The 17,444-nt window shown below is 38.5% G+C and overlaps 1 protein-coding gene across 1 annotated transcript; it reads right to left on the bottom strand.

The window, feature by feature from the left end:
* Positions 1 to 279: 279 nt before the first annotated feature.
* Positions 280 to 1,957, bottom strand: GONST4 (golgi nucleotide sugar transporter 4). Its single transcript, XM_079052819.1, has one exon. The coding sequence runs from the start codon at positions 1,539 to 1,541 to the stop codon at positions 507 to 509; it is 1,035 nt and encodes a 344-aa protein (XP_078908945.1). The 5' UTR covers positions 1,542 to 1,957; the 3' UTR covers positions 280 to 506.
* Between the last annotated feature and the right edge of the window lie 15,487 nt (positions 1,958 to 17,444).

Genomic DNA, 17,444 nt, shown 5'->3' with positions numbered 1-17,444 from the left:
TTTCAAAAAGTGAAAAAGTTGGTGTCTACCAAGTGGTTAGAGTAAATCAATAAATTACCAAAATAGTCTTTTGTTCCAATGGTACAAAATTCTTTACAAAAACCCGTCTTGTTACCACAATACAAAAGTTGTTCTTGAGAGAAGAAAGTGATCTCCATGGATCGTATTTTCCTCATATAACATAACAAATCATAACTAAACCACATCAAGAAAACAAAACAGAACACCAAAATATGCAGATATATATGATAAAATTACATGTTTATCATTTAAACCCTGTTGACAAAAATAAATGATCTTCATTGTTCACTACTTTAATAAAGCAAAGATACCCGAATACACAATTCATAGTGTGAGAAAAAAAAAGACCTATTCAAGATAACATCAACTATCAAAATCCAAAAGCAAATAATATAGTTGAAATTTTAATACATAAAACTAAACCGAATCATTGATAACATGTGTATAAAGTTTCAGTTGACCAAACCTGAGATATTGAAAAACACTTATACACCCGAGATTTTTCCCGAAATACCCTTTTCTTCATCTTCATTTGAGTAATCACCATCATCTTTATCATCCATTAACTTAGATGCTACTGGGTCCCGCTGTATAGATGGACTATTAACTCCAGTTACAGATTGCTGATACAAAATACCTCCAGCAATTGTCACAAGCAAACAGAATAACCCAAAAGGACTTGCGTGTTTATCCCAAATCAAAACATTTATTGCCACTGTAAGAAACTTGTTTACAACACCAGTTACAGTGAATGCAGTTGCAGATATGGCTTTTCGACATGCAAATCCAAAGAAACTGATTAGAAGTCCAAAAACACAAGATAATGAGACTGCTGTAAATGCTATGATTTCAAACAAATTCCCATGGTTTGATCCAACAGCAGCAAACACATCAGAGTATTCACCAGTCATGATCCAGAAGAATGGAGCCATCATGAGAGATAACAGGTTGTTGTAGTAAACAAACCCCCATGTGTTCAATCCAAGATTTGTAACCATGTGTTTGATGTAAACCATTTCGGTTGTGATTGTGATCAAGTAAGCGAATGCCCATGAATATGCAGTCAATGTGAATCCTGAATCTGTAGCGACATAGCCAACAGCACCACCCAAGATGATTAAAAGTGATAGAAATGTAAGTTTTGATGGAATTGGTTGCTTCCTAAAAGTGGTGTCGGCGATTGCTACCAAAAGGGGTGTTAAGGATCTGAAGACGATAAACGTGTCTACATTGGCATGACGCAATAAATTCGTGTTTGTGAAGATTGCGAGATAGAAAACGATAGCAGCGGGTAGGAATTTCTTAGCGGTTTCCCACACGAACGGATCGTGGCTCAAGAACCCTAATTTCCCCAAAACCCAAACTCCTAAAGCTGAAACAAGATACTGCAAAGCAGTCAATAGCCCTGGGTAATTGAACTTGGTGATTGCAAATTTGTTAATCACAGCTAATAAGCTTGAACATAAAGCGTACCCAATCACAAGACTGCTTGTAGCATAATGTTGCTTCGGTACAGCCATTGTGTGTCTGATATCTTCTAAAACGATTCCAATTTCAATGGAACTTTGTTACAAAAGCTTGTAATCAAAAGAACAACTCAGATTGACATTAGGAGTTGGATAAAATCGGTTTGATCTGATGAAACTGAAGGGAATTGGGTGGTAGAACTAGGGCAAAATGTTGAGGATCGAAATGACGATCGGATCTAAAGGAATTGATAGTGAAAGATACGAAATTGATTCAGTGCGTACCTTTGTTGATTGAAAAATGTTTGGATCAGCAGAGAAGAGGGAAGATCCAGTGAAGGGCAGCTCGAAGCACAGTGATTGGGTTGATTTCGAGGTCTTGACAAGTAAATGAATGCCGTGTTTCATGGGATTGGTTGATGCATCATGTTATTTCCCTTGTCCTTGGACTAATCGTATTATTTTGGATTTTGATTTGAATGACTTAAACAACAATGATTAATTTTATTGAAACAATTAGTAATTTTTTAAAAACCGAACAAAAGTTGTAAGATTGGGATCATACCTTTAATCCTTGTAAATTTTATAAGATCGGAATCGAGATCTTAAAATCCCAAAAAAAAATTGGCATAAAAAGGTTATTGATTGACATAAAATAATGGTTGTTAAGATTTTATGATTTTAAGATCTTATAATTTAAAAACGATCTTGATCTCACTAAGATCTATATGAAGCAATATCTATATTCTCTAGTGGGATCTAGGATACCGACTAGAATCTTAAGATCTTAACACAATCCGATCACCCCTCTTTGGTTTTATTATATAGGGCGTGTTCGGCAAAACTAACTGGTAGCGGGTAACTTGTAGCGGGTAGCTTGTAGCTTGTAGCATTTTGTTAAACGCTACATGAAGTAGCATTTGGATTTGGAACGTTTTGTTTAAACTAAACGCTAGAAGCTTGTAGTGTCGAACGAGTCTTTCTGTTCAAAACGGAGCGTTTTGTCAAACGCTGGAAGCTAGAAGCTCTCAAACGCTCCCAAACGCTCCGTGCCGAACACGTCCATAGTCGAGCCTAAAAATCTATCTATTTAACCTTTAAATAACTCAAAAAATGTAACGATCATTTAGTAGTTAATGACATGATTAAATAGCTTAAAAGAGTATTAAGACTGATCACTTATCATACAACGGTAGGAACTCACAACCTTTATGTTATTTGTTTGAAATCTTTAACATGTTATTTGTATTAACTATAAAGAAGAAATCAGTGACAATTTTAACTTTTATAACTCAATTAGAAACCACAATTTTTCAAGCTCTAAAAAATGGCTTGAACAGTAAAATAAAAGAAAGTGAAAAAAGGCTCACATCTATTATTGAGCTTGAACTATTGAAGGGAGAAATTAATAACAATCTGAAGTTAAATCTCAAATTTTATCATTGATGAGGGTAAAACATAAAAGAAGAAAAAGAATTCTACGATTGTTGGTCATTTATGGTTGACAAAACAGTACAAAAATGAGGCAATTTTCGATCGACCTTTGGGTAAGGAGACCAGGTAAATGCGTAAATCGGAAAAGATAATAAAATCGGATTAAAATTTGGCAAATTTCAATGATTGGTAGGATCGAATCGGATCCCGATCTTACGATCTGGATCCTGATCCTACGATCTTACCTGCGATTTTACATACAAAACGATCCTATTACGATCCGATAGGGTTTTTATTGGTAGGATAGTAGGATCTTACGATCCTACAATCAAGATCCCGATCTTGACAATCATGGGACGAATAACAAAATGATCATGTTGCATTGGTAAAGTTCAAAATTCGAATGTGTCACTTTAAAAACAAAATTTCTATGGTGGTTGCTTTATGTTCGTGGAATTTGAATCCTTAGAACTTGGTCTTAAATATTTCCAAATTTCTTGATAATTTAACAAGGAAATTGAACAAGTATTGGTTCTTTTATTTAAACATTCCAAATTTGTTGAATTCTTTGTTATTATGCACTTGCAAAAATAGAATTACTTCGTGAGATATTGTTTTCCAAGTTTTTACATTAATATTTTTATTCTGGTATACCTTATAAAAACTCAACCTTGTGATGACCACGACATGGTCTGTCCCTCACCACGGCGCGATGGCGGCTAGGGTTTAAAACCCTAAGTGTCGAGCCTTGAACCCTATTTAAGGAATGTGACGACTATGACTTCTCTCACCCTCATCCCCAATCTTTCCAAGAGATATCGCATCAAACCCTAGCCTCCATTTTCATATTTTAAGCTCCATTTGGTGGTTTTTGGCATTTGAAGGAAGAAGGAAGTTCTTGTTGAGCAAGGAATCATCTAGCAAGTGCACCTCAATCTCCTTGAGCATCCACTGGACCTCTGTAAGTCTCCAATTCTTCAACTTTGTGGTTCTTTCCCATTAGATCTAGGTCTTGAACTAGTTTCTTCTTGTTAGGAAGTTTTGAAAGGTTGTTGGTAATAAAGTTTGCAGTTTTATTACTCATTAAGGTCTCAAGAGTGTTATGTGTTTCAAACATGGACTCGCAACTCTATTTAGTGCCATGCATGATTTTTGATCCCATTTTCCTCTATTTTGACCTAGATTGGTGAAGAACTTTTACTGGACATACATGTCCATAAAGTTACGAATTTTATGGTCCATTAGGGTGCCGTGAAGCTTTCTGGAAAGTATTAGGAACAGACTTAATGAATTAAGAGTTGAATAATAGTTTGAATCTGCCAGGCAAACCACGATGTGATCATGGACTGACCATGACGTGGTGGGTAGATTCATCGTGATCACTTTGATTGTGCCAGACCACGGTGCAACCAAGGTCTCACCACAACACAATGGTCGTTGACCATTGGCTTTTTGACCAGGTTGACTTTTAGTCAACTTGAGGGTTTTGGGTTGTAGAATGAGGTTGACCTTTTTATTAATGTTGACGTGGTATGTAGGACCAGCCTATGCGTTTCTTGCGAGTTGTGTTGTTATCTTCGTTGACTGTGAGGTGAATCTTCTCATTATACTATGTAGTACACGGGGGTGTCGTATGCTTGTTGTCTTGTGACTCATGCTTATATGTTTGTTTATTGTATGTTGCACAAGGCCTATTATTTGGACGGGGGCCAATCATGCTGGACAGGGCCCATTATATGGACTGGGTCCCTTTAGGTGGGGCCGATTATATAGACATGGCCTATTATATGGATGTGTCTATTGTTCAAGTCAGACACCTTTATATTGTTGTAAGTGGTATCTTGGGGGGGGGGGGGGGACTCACTAAGCTTTGTGCTTACAATTTTCAGTTTAAATGTTTCAAGTACTTCTTGTAGCAAGGGGAAGATTCAGGCTTGATTGCATTGCATCCATCGAAGATTTCTGCACTATCTATTTTATGTTTTCACTATGATGTTTTGAGACTACGTTTTATACTTTGATTATCTTTCAATGGAATAAAATGAATGGCTTTATCTTATAAAATCAAAAATTTTACTCTATGATTTGGGATGTCACAAGTTGGTATCATAGTCTTGGTTTGAGGGATTCAAGCTAGCAGTGGGTGCATCTTAACTCAAATTAACGCTTAATACAATATTTTTTTACAAGAAAACATTTTTCTAAAAAAGGTTTTATAAAGAAAGGGGTGTGATGCATGCAATTAAGCAAAGCTCAAATAAGTGATTCCCAAAATACCCATACATGAGTCTTATGCCTAAGTATGCTATAATATGAGTTGCATGCTATAAATTAGGCTAAGGATCTACTTTGGAATTCATTTTAGGATGTTTGCTTAGGAGAGATGCTTGTTTATGTTTTGTATTTGTGTTGATGGTTAGGTACTTTTAAGGTTTATGATCGTAATGCAAAATTATTTGATGATTGCATTATGGTGGTACATGATTAAGACTAGATATCCTACAAAAATTTTGGTTCAGCCTTATTGCCTATTCTTGTTTGATGAAGGCCTTATGGTAGTGACATCTATTCGAACGTCTATTTTATTTTAATTATGTACGACCTACATCCGTGGGATGAATTTCTGGCATCAGCAGAGACCTTCAGACTGTGTATGGGGTAGAATCCTACGAATTCCTAGGAAGTATCTTACTATGTGTGTACATTGTTATATGTGAGAGCTTGTGTGTGGTAGAAAAACGAATTAAGGTAATTATCCTAATCAAGCCAATATTATCAAAATCGAAAAATCAAGGATCTGACTGGCCAACTCGTCGAGTCTATGCAATGCACTCGTCAAGTTGAGCCAACTCGTCGAGTTCCAAACATGAACTCGGCGAGTCCGATGAACATATAGACGATTTTGCTCCCTTCTCCTTTGAACGAATCACATTGCATCAAGTTCAACAGAAAACTAATCCTAGGCTCTGATACCACTGATGGGTTATGAGCATAACTACAAATCCTATGTGTTCATGCAGCCCTAAAATAAAGGATCTAGGTTTTCACTAGTTGAACATGCAAACATGATTGTTATATTGTAATAACAATCTAAAACCTTGCTTGAAAGACCTTCGTTAGCAAGCGCCACAAGTGTCGTGCCTCTAATAGTTCACAAACAAACCAAGCAACTAAGGAATACTTTAGAGAGAGAGAGAAAGGAAGTATAATTTTGGCTCTAAGCCTTTAGGAGGAGTGCATGGACGAAATCTAACCCTAACGAGGGTTTATATAGGTGTTGAGAAGGTATTGGATTAGGCAGGTGTATCCAAGAAAACCCTAATCCCTTAACTTTCTCCCTAAGGCATCCAAGGCACCCTTAGAGCCCAAGGAAACCCTAGGAGCATCTAGATTTCATTCCTCTTACCATAGGGAGGTTCTAGAATGCTCCCTCCTCGACTATTGAACATTGTCACCTTTAGTCCCTGCAGTTTCAATTATTCCTTTAATCCCAAAATTAATTCCAAATTAATTTATGATTAAATATTAATTAAACATTATTATTTCTAACTAATATATTATTTCCACAATACATTAATAAATCATTTATTTTGATTTCTAATTAATTTATTAACTAAGTAATAAATTAATACTCCATCCGTCCCAAAATTATAGTCCATATTTCCTTTTTGGTTTGTCCCAAAATAATAGTCCACTTCTAAAAATAAATAATATTTTTACCAAAATACCCTATCATTATTACTTAACCAGCTAAGTATTTAATGTTCAATTAAATGCAAATTAAGGACAAAACTGTCTATTTTATTATATAAAGTTAGTGGTAATTAATGCTTCCTTAATCTGTGTGTTTTTTTTTTGTCTGTGGAAAATAATTTTGGGACGGAGGGAGTAACTCACTCTTCTCTCTCTAACAGTTATCCTATTCAATTGCCTGGTTTGAAGGCAACCCAAAAGGACATTGCTACTATCAATTCAAGTACATACCAATTATAGTTATGAGCTTAGACACCTAATCCAACAGTAAACAATAAGTATATTATAAAAATATAATACACAAAGTGTTATTATAATATCTTTTAACTACTCGTGGTACAGAGAATCTGGTTTGAAGGGCCGCATAGGGTTGTTGGATTTCAGAAGTGCTATAATGCCAAAATGGTCCTGCCCTCCGGTGTTTCATGTCTGGCCCCTGTCTGTACATAGTGGTTGAAAAGTATTGTTTAACACTTATAAAATAATAAGGCTCGTAAATAGTCGCGATAAATATTAGACTAAAATCTAGTGGTAATAATACTAGGTTTCGTCGAAGGAAAATAAATTATTAAGAAGCGAAGCGTTGCCCGAGTTGGGAATCATCACTTTAACAAGTGAGTGCATAGTTACTTTCATCTTACACATAGATATGAAGTATTTAATATAAATTACGTGCTATGTGTGCATATTATCTGTGTTCTTGATATCTATGCTGGATGAACGATTTATACATGTTTTTAATGATTTAAACTGTATATGTATTTTACATCTACGAAAATGTTGGGTAAAACATGGATAAATGAAATAGTTGATGTGTTATAAAATGATGAGAGACCTCGATGTTTACGATGATCCAGTCATCTAGCAGAGTATAGATGACGACCACAGACTATTCTAGACAGTCTAGTGGAATGCTAGCAGGTTCGCAACATGTAGGTGTTTATTTGAACTACGTGTTTACCACGTGTACTCTATCCCCCTCATGGTTGCCTTATTTGACATAAATTACTAAGGAATCCCCTAAACAGTGTTGTCACCTGTAACGCCCGTGTTTCTGGGTCAGGCATTAATGATGATGTGATAGTCTAGGTTAACCTTTGTAACCCATTATGAAATAATAGAAGTGTATTATTTGAGTATTGTGTGTTTTGTGCTTAATTGTGTGTCTTAATTTAATTAAGGTTAAGAATAAGCGTCAAAATGAAATGTTAGATAAACCCAATATCGATACATGAAGACGTAGTGGTCGTGACGAGGTTTCCGAATATATAAAGAATGCCGAAATCCGAGTTATAACGAAGAAGTTATGACCTGTCGAAGTTTCACGACAGAACCGACACGACGCTGAACGACGTAAAATATGAATTTAAGATAAAGCGATATTTAGCCTTAGTAATCTAAACGAAAGTCATAGAGTTCGTTAAACCGAGAGTGTGCATAAAAAGAACGTCTAAATCTGACTTCGTATGAGGAAGTTATGATTTTTCGAAGTTTCGACTTAGCGGTATGCAGCCCGAATACTCGAATTTGAGATCGAGTGGTTTCTAGCCGAAACTTTCTAAATGAGAATTGAAGATCTCATCGATAATAGTCCAACGGTAAAAAGACAGACGAAAACGGACGTCAGACGAAGAAGTTATGGATTTCTAACCGAGTTTTCCTGTCCCGGCCTACTAAAAATAATATAATAAAAATATAATAAAACTAAATTCAAAATTAGCCGACGGAGTCTAAACGAGAGTTGTAGAGCATAATCTCACCTATGCGTCGATATAAAGAACGTCGAAAACGGAGCTCGTATGCGAAAGTTATGAATTTCTGAAGTTCGGGGTTTAAACCCCGATACTGTGTCAGAGTTCACGACGTGAACTCAGTGATTTGACCTTTCAGAGCATGTCAGACGCAACCTGTGATGACGCATGTAGTTACGACTAAGTTCACGACGTGAGAACTTAAAATTCACGATGTGAGAGCTGAAAAATGGCCCTATAAATAGAATTCAAGGGTCAGCCGATTTTGGTTGCTCCTCTCTTACTCTCTCACTCCCGATACCCTCTCTAAGCCCTATTTTAACCCCCCGAAGCCCCGGTATCATCCCGAGACCCGAAGCGAGTCTCGAAGCCCGAAGATCCCGAGAAGAAAAAGAGTTTCCGAGCCGAAGCTCTGCCCGCGAGAAGCCCGGTGTTTGAAGATATTCTAGTTTCACCGAAGAGCTACTACGCTTAGAGCTGTAGTGATGTTCGATCATCTTCTGATCAAGTGAGTGTATATTCGTTTTCTTTTAACACATAGATATGAAGTATTCTTTATAAAATAAGTGCTATGTGTTTATATATTATTTGTTTATTTGAACTAGTTGTTGAATGGATGTTTCGTACAGGTTTTAAGCTATATATAAATGTATATATTTTATCTACTAATATGTTGGGTAGAACATGGGTAGACATTTGGTGTGTGATAAAAGAAAAATGATGAGAGGCCTCGATGTTGTTGTTGATCTAGTCATCTAGCGAAGTATGGATGACGACCACAGACTCTTTCTAGACAGTCCAGTGGAACGCTAGCAGGCTCATAACCTGTAGGTGTTGTGAACGATGTGTTCACCGGTGTACTTTATCCCCCTCATGGTTGCCTTTAGGACATCTATTGTTGAGGAAACCCCTTGCAGTAATGTCCGTCCCGATGAAAAATCCTAGATTAGGTCCCTTGAGATAGATGTTGTTTTAGGGACATAAAGTGAGGATAACGGGAATGGGTAATCGGGTTATTGTTGGTTGGTGAAATTAAATATAATTATTTATTGTGGGTTGAAAACCCTATATGCTCACCAGGCTCCCAAGCCTGAACCACTCAGTTTTGTTGTATTACAGGTAGTGGCGCGAGAGCATAAGTTGGATGACTTATCAAGATCTTTTGATATTAGACCAGCTGTTATATGTAACTGTTGTATGGTCTATCTTTTGTTGTTTATGCTTTTGGTCTGTTTATCGGAACATGACATCCCGAATATTGTTATATAATGAAAATGCATCTCTTGATGAAATGCTTTGATAAACGTTATTTTATCATATTTTGTTTTGGGAACAAATTCCGTAGCTCTTTTAAATCAATGGATTTACTCTGAAATTATTTTAAAAGCATAAATTAAAACGGTCTTTTCTGGCCGTGATTTTGGGGATGTCACAGTTGGTATCAGAGCATTAGTTTAAGCGAACTAGGAATTTGTAGGATTTCTAGACTTAAACTTAGAATGCTAAGTGAAGATTTTGAGATAGTGTCTGTTATATTTTACACACGAGCACTAGTTTATTTTAGGAAAGCTGCCTAAAATGCTTTTATGTGCTAAATGTTATATGTTGCCATATATGATATTATTTGTTCGGATCTATGGTTTGTTGCCAACCGGATCTGGAAACCTTATGTGTTTAGGATTCTAAGCGTATGACGACGGTATTAGAACTAGCATGTAAACGTTTCGGAGTGATAATGATGATTTAATTATCTATCATGGATGAGGATCTAAATTCACCTTATTCGGTGTATAGATCAAGTATGGCAAGAACAAGAAGCGGAGTTGGAAACGCGAACGAAAACAGGAATCAACAGCCTCAACCACCAGTGATTGAGCAAGCACCTGTTGTAGCTGCTGCACTAGAACCAATCACCATGGCTGGAGTGCAAGCAATGATTCAGGCTATGTTAGCCGACCAAAGGGAAGAAATGCGGCAGATGTTGAATGAAAATAGTTACGAACCTATCATACCCATTGAGGAACCCGAACTGATTCCCGAACAATCGGAGGAAGGAAACAATAGTCGCGATGTGAGTCAAGTTTGGAATCAAGAAGAACGAAGGAATGACCCGGAAAGGGGAAACAACAAGGATGGGCGAATGTACAAGAATTTCTTGGGCGCCAAGCCGCCAAGTCTTTCTGGAAGCCCAAAGCCTGTTGAGGTTATGGACTGGATCTCCGAAATGGAGATGGTGTTTGAAAGTTGCGACTGTAGCAACAAATAGAAGACTGTCTTTGCAGTTAGACAACTGAAGACCGGAGTCTTGAGCTGGTGGAAGTTGTTGGCAGATACTATGCCACGAGGAGAAGCCCTGAAAATGTCATGGGAGGAGTTCTTGGAACAGCTAAGGGTGCAGTATTGTTCAGAGATAGATCTGATTGATCTGAACAATGAGTTCCAAAACTTGAAGAAGGGGAGAATGAGCATAGACGACTATGCTACTGCATTCACTGAGAAAATGAAGTTATTTCCGTACCTAGTGCCAATGGAACTCTCCAAGATTGAGAGGTTTGCTAATGGACTGTCTGCCGACTTTGGCCCGACAGTCAAGATGGCAGCCACTCTGAAGACAGTTGTTCGAGCAGCTAAGAATGTGGAGGCCCAACAAAAGGAAAAGGGTATGGAAAGAATAGAGGTTGGTGAGAAAAGGAAGTTCGATGGACCTTCAGGGTCCAACAAGAAAAGTAAATTCTCGAAATCTGGTTCGAGAGGAGGAGGAGGAGAAGCGAAATGGTGCGACAAATGTAAGAAGAAGCATCATGGAAAATGTGAGGTAGTGGCCACATGTTTTAAATGTGGAAAGCCAGGGCACTATGCCAATGAATGCACTCTCACCAAGAAAGTTTGCTATGGTTGTGGTGAGGAGGGACACATGTCTAGGGACTGCCCGAAAAAGAAGGAGGCAGCAAGACCAAACATTCCACCAAAGCCGAAGGCGAGAGCCTTCCAGATGACACTGGAAGCTGCTAAAGAAGAAGTTGATGTCGCTTCAGGTACCTTTCTCGTAAACGAATTTCCTGCCTAAATTTTATTTGATTCTGGAGCCAACTACTCCTTTATTTCGCATGAATTTGGTAGAAAACTAGCTTTGCCTATAGATAGACTAGATAATGCTTTATTAGTCGAAGTTGCTAGTGGCAAGTTTGTACCTGTTAGCCATCGTATGAAAAACATCTTAATTGATTTGAATGGGAATAAGTTCCACGAGGAATTATTGCCTATTGAGCTAAACGGTTTCGACATCGTGTTGGGGATGGATTGGCTTAGCGCCAACGATGCCGAGATTTTATGCAAGAAGAAGATAGTAAAAGTAAACCCGCCAGGGAAAGAGTCATTTATGGTGTATGGGGACAAACGCAGAGTAAATTATGGAATCATTTCGCTAATGAAAGCCAGAAAGTGTTTGGCCAAAGGATGTACATCATATTTGGCATTCGTGATCGATGCTAAGAAGGAGAAAAAGGAGATGCAGAGCATTCCTGTCGTGTGTGATTATCCGGAAGTATTTCCCGAAGATCTTCCCGGATTACCGCCTGATAGACAAGTGGAGTTCAGAATAGACTTGTTACCAGGGACGACGCCAATAGCAAAAGCACCTTACCGACTAGCACCGACGGAGATGAAGGAGCTGATGATGCAACTTCAGGAGTTATTGGACAACGGTTTCATTAGACCTAGTTCATCACCCTGGGGAGCTCCAGTGTTATTCGTAAAGAAGAAAGATGGAAGTATGAGAATGTGCATCGATTACAGAGAGCTGAACAAGGCAACAATAAAGAATAGATATCCGTTGCCGAGGATTGACGACCTGTTCGATCAACTACAAGGTTCACGTTATTTTTCAAAGATCGACCTGAGGTCAGGATATCATCAGCTGAAAGTAAGAGAGCAGGATATAGAGAAGACTGCATTCAGAACACGATATGGACACTACGAGTTTTTGGTTATGTCGTTTGGACTAACCAATGCTCCAGCAGCATTCATGGATTTAATGAACAGGGTTTGTAATCCGTTCCTTGATAAATGTGTGATAGTGTTCATAGATGACATTCTGATTTACTCAAAAAGCCAAGAGGAGCATGGCCGACACTTGCGAGAAGTGTTGGAAGTCTTGAAGAAGGAGAAGCTGTATGCTAAGTTCTCCAAATGTGATTTTTGGATTCGAGAAGTCCAATTCTTGGGTCACGTGGTCAACCAAGAAGGGATAATGGTTGATCCAGCAAAGATTGAAGTTGTAATGAAGTGGGAACAACCAAAAAGTCCCACAGAGATTCGAAGATTTTTGGGATTAGTCGGATATTACCGAAGGTTTATCCAAGGCTTTTCTTCGATCGCTAGTCCATTAACAGCTTTGACCCACAAAGGAGCTGCTTATGCTTGGAGTGATAAGCATAGAGAAACATTCGAGTTGTTAAAGAAGAAGCTATGTGAGGCACCGATTTTATCTCTACCCGATGGAGTTGAAGACTTCGCTGTTTATAGCGATGCGTCTGGAGTTGGATTGGGTTGTGTTTTGACCCAAAGAGATAAGGTGATCGCGTATGCATCTCGACAGCTAAAAGAGCATGAAAGGAACTACCCCACTCATGATTTGGAGTTGGCAACGGTAGTTTTCGCTCTGAAAATATGGAGGCATTACCTCTATGGCTCGAAGTGAAAACTTTTCACTGATCATAAGAGTCTCCAATATCTCTTTGGAAAGAATTGAATATGAGGCAACGACGCTGGCTAGAACTACTCAAGGACTACGACTGTGAGATACTTTACCACCCTGGTAAAGCAAATGTTGTCGCTGATGCTCTCAGTCGGAAAGTCAATCTTGAAAGGAAAAGGCCAAGAGCGTTGATAATAGAAGTTGTCTCGACCATTGTGGAAAGTATAAAGAAAGCTCAAGACAAAGCTTCTGAGAAGAATGATCGAAAGGAAGAACGTTTGGGCAAAACGTTGGTGTTCGGTATAAACAGTCATGGACTGAAGGTGTTCCAAGATCGGATTTGGATGCCTAAGACAAGAGGAGTCAGAGATCTTCTGATGGAAGAAGCTCACAAAACCATGTACTAGATTCATCCCGGTAGCACTAAAATGTATAGGGACCTGAAACCCTATTACTGGTGGCCGACGATGAAGCTCGACATTGCGAAGTATGTGGCCGAGTGTGTGACCTGTGCAAGAGTTAAGGCACAACAACAGAAACCGTACGGGAGTTTAGAACCTTTGCCTGTGCCTATGGGTAAATGGGAGGACATTGCTATGGATTTTGTCACTAAACTGCCCAGAACAAAGAACGGTCACGACATGATTTGGGTAGTCGTTGATCGCTTCACTAAGAGTACGCATTTCATAGCGGCCAATGAGAAATGGTCTATGGATAAGCTTGCAAATTCTTACGTGAAGGAAATTGTGAGGCTTCACGGTGTTCCGTTAACGATTGTGTCAGATCGTGACAGCCGTTTCACCTCGCGATTTTGGAGAAGTCTACAAGAGGAATTGGGTACCAAGTTGTGTTTGAGTACAACTTACCATCCACAGACTGATGGTCAGAGCGAACGAACGATACAAACGCTTGAAGATATGCTGAGACCATGTACCCTGGAATTCCAAGGTAACTAGGATGAACATTTACCTTTGGTAGAATTTTCCTACAATAATAGTTTCCACTCGAGCATTAAGATGACACCTTATCAAGCTATGTACGGACAAAACTGTCGTATGCCGTCTTGTTGGCTTGAGGCTGGGGAAAAGCAGTTTATGGGACCGGAGATAGTCCATCAAATTGCTGAAAAGTTGAAAATAATTAGGGAGAGAATGTTAGCAGCTCAGGATCGTCAAAAGAGCTATGCTGACAACAAGCGAAGACCGATGACTTTTGAAGTTGGAGATTCGGTTTTGCTTAAAGTCTCACCGTGGAAGGGACTTATACGATTTGGTAAAAGGGGAAAGTTAAGTCCAAGGTTTATTGGACCGTTTAAAGTTCTTCAGAGGGTTGGGAACCAAGCTTACAAGCTAGAATTACCCGAAGAACTGAATGGAATTCATAACACTTTTCATGTGTGTTACTTGAGGAAATTCACGGGAGAAGTTCCCGACATGATTCCACTTTCGGAACTGAGAATTGAAGAGAACAAAAGGTTAATTGAAGAACCAGAGGCAATCGTTGACCGAAAGACTAAGAAGTTGCGACGCAAGATGGTCGATTTAGTGCTTGTCCGATGGAAACATACGAATGGGCCAAATCTCACCTGGGAAACGGAGAGTGACATGATGAGTCGCTATCTGCATTTGTTTGTTGATGTGTGATTCCGGGGACGGAATCATTCTAAGGTGGAGAGAATTGTAACGCCCGTGTTTCTGGGTCAGACATTAATGATGATGTGATAGTCTAGGTTAACCTTTGTAACCCATTATGAAATAATAGAAGTGTATTATTTGAGTATTGTGTGTTTTGTGCTTAATTGTGTGTCTTAATTTAATTAAGGTTAAGAATAAGCGTCAAAATGAAATGTTAGATAAACCCAATATCGATACATGGAGACGTAGTGGTCGTTACGAGGTTTCCGAATATATAAAGAATGCCGAAATCCGAGTTATAACGAAGAAGTTATGACCTGTCGAAGTTTCGCGACAGAACCGGCACGACGCTGAACGACGTAAAATATGAATTTAAGATAAAGCGATATTTAGCCTTACTAATCTAAACGAAAGTCGTAGAGTTCGTTAAACCGAGAGTGTGCATAAAAAGAACGTCTAAATCTGACTTCGTATGAGGAAGTTATGATTTTTCGAAGTTTCGACTTAGCGGTATGCAACCCGAATACTCGAATTTGAGATCGAGTGGTTTCTAGCCGAAACTTTCTAAATGAGAATTGAAGATCTCATCGATAATAGTCCAACGGTAAAAAGACAGACGAAAACGGACGTCAGACGAAGAAGTTATGGATTTCTAACCGAGTTTTCCTGTCCCGGCCTACTAAAAATAATATAATAAAAATATAATAAAAATAAATTCAAAATTAATGGACGGAGTCTAAACGAGAGTTATAGAGCATAATCTCACCTATGCGTCGATATAAAGAATGTCGAAAACGGAGCTCGTATGCGAAAGTTATGAATTTCTGAATTTCGGGGTTTAAACCCCGATACTGTGTTAGAGTTCACGACGTGAATACAGTGTTCACGACGTGAACTCAGTGATTTGACCTTTCAGAGCATGTCAGACGCAACCTGTGATGACGCATGCAGTGACGACTAAGTTCACGACGTGAGAACTTAAAATTCACGACGTGAGAGCTGAAAAATGGCCCTATAAATAGAATTCAAGGGTCAGCCGATTTTGGTTGCTCCTCTCTTACTCTCTCACTCCCGATACCCTCTCTAAGCCCTATTTTAACCCCCCGAAGCCTCGGTATCATCCCGAGACCCGAAGCGAGTCTCGAAGCCCGAAGATCCCGAGAAGAAAAAGAGTTTCCGAGCCGAAGCTCTGCCCGCGAGAAGCCCGGTGTTTGAAGATATTCTAGTTTCACCGAAGAGCTACTACTCTTAGAGCCGTAGTGCTGTCCGATCATCTTCTGATCAAGTGAGTGTATATTCGTTTTCTTCTAACACATAGATATGAAGTATTCTTTATAAAATACGTGCTATGTGTTTATATATTATTTGTTTATTTGAACTAGTTGTTGAATGGATGTTTCATACAGGTTTTAAGCTGTATATAAATGTATATATTTTATCTACTAATATGTTGGGTAGAACATGGGTAGACAGTTGGTGTGTGATAAAAGAAAAATGATGAGAGGCCTCGATGTTGTTGTTGATCTAGTCATCTAGCGGAGTATGGATAACGACCACAGACTCTTTCTAGACAGTCCAGTGGAACGCTAGCAGGCTCATAACCTGTAGGTGTTGTGAACGATGTGTTCACCGGTGTACTCTATCCCCCTCATGGTTGCCTTTAGGACATCTATTGTTGAGGAAACCCCTTGCAGTAATGTCCGTCCCGATGAAAAATCCTAGATTAGGTCCCTTGAGATAGATGTTGTTTTAGGGACATAAAGTGAGGATAACGGGAATGGGTAATCGGGTTATTGTTGGTTGGTGAAATTAAATATAATTATTTATTGTGGGTTGAAAACCCTATATGCTCACCAGGCTCCCAAGCCTGAACCACTCAGTTTTGTTGTATTACAGGTAGTGGCGCGAGAGCATAAGTTGGATGACTTATCAAGATCTTTTGATATTAGACCAGCTGTTATATGTAACTGTTGTATGGTCTATCTTTTGTTGTTTATGCTTTTGGTCTGTTTATCGGAACATGACATCCCGAATATTGTTATATAATGAAAATGCATCTCTTGATGAAATGCTTTGATAAACGTTATTTTATCATATTTTGTTTTGGGAACAAATTCCGTAGCTCTTTTAAATCAATGGATTTACTCTGAAATTATTTTAAAAGCATAAATTAAAACGGTCTTTTCTGGCCGTGATTTTGGGGATGTCACAGTTGGTATCAGAGCATTAGTTTAAGCGAACTAGGAATTTGTAGGATTTCTAGACTTAAACTTAGAATGCTAAGTGAAGATTTTGAGATAGTGTCTGTTATATTTTACACACGAGCACTAGTTTATTTTAGGAAAGCTGCCTAAAATGCTTTTATGTGCTAAATGTTATATGTTGCCATATATGATATTATTTGTTCGGATCTATGGTTTGTTGCCAACCGGATCTGGAAACCTTATGTGTTTAGGATTCTAAGCGTATGACGACGGTATTAGAACTAGCATGTAAACGTTTCGGAGTGATAATGATGATTTAATTATCTATCATGGATGAGGATCTAAATTCACCTTATTCGGTGTATAGATCAAGTATGGCAAGAACAAGAAGCGGAGTTGGAAACGCGAACGAAAACAAGAATCAACAGCCTCAACCACCAGTGATTGAGCAAGCACCAGTTGTTATATGTAACTGTTGTATGATC

This window comes from Lactuca virosa, chromosome 5 (genome assembly GCF_052849685.1).
Source record: "Lactuca virosa cultivar CGN04683 chromosome 5, Lactuca_virosa_CGN04683_v6, whole genome shotgun sequence".
Lineage (NCBI taxonomy): Eukaryota > Viridiplantae > Streptophyta > Magnoliopsida > Asterales > Asteraceae > Lactuca > Lactuca virosa.
The sequence above is the reverse complement of the archived record's forward strand: the minus strand, read 5'-3'. Positions and strand labels throughout refer to the sequence as shown.

Excerpts from the sequence above, each read along its gene's own strand:
- GONST4 (XM_079052819.1), bottom strand. The coding sequence starts at position 1,541 with ATGGCTGTACCGAAGCAACATTATGCTACAAGCAGTCTTGTGATTGGG.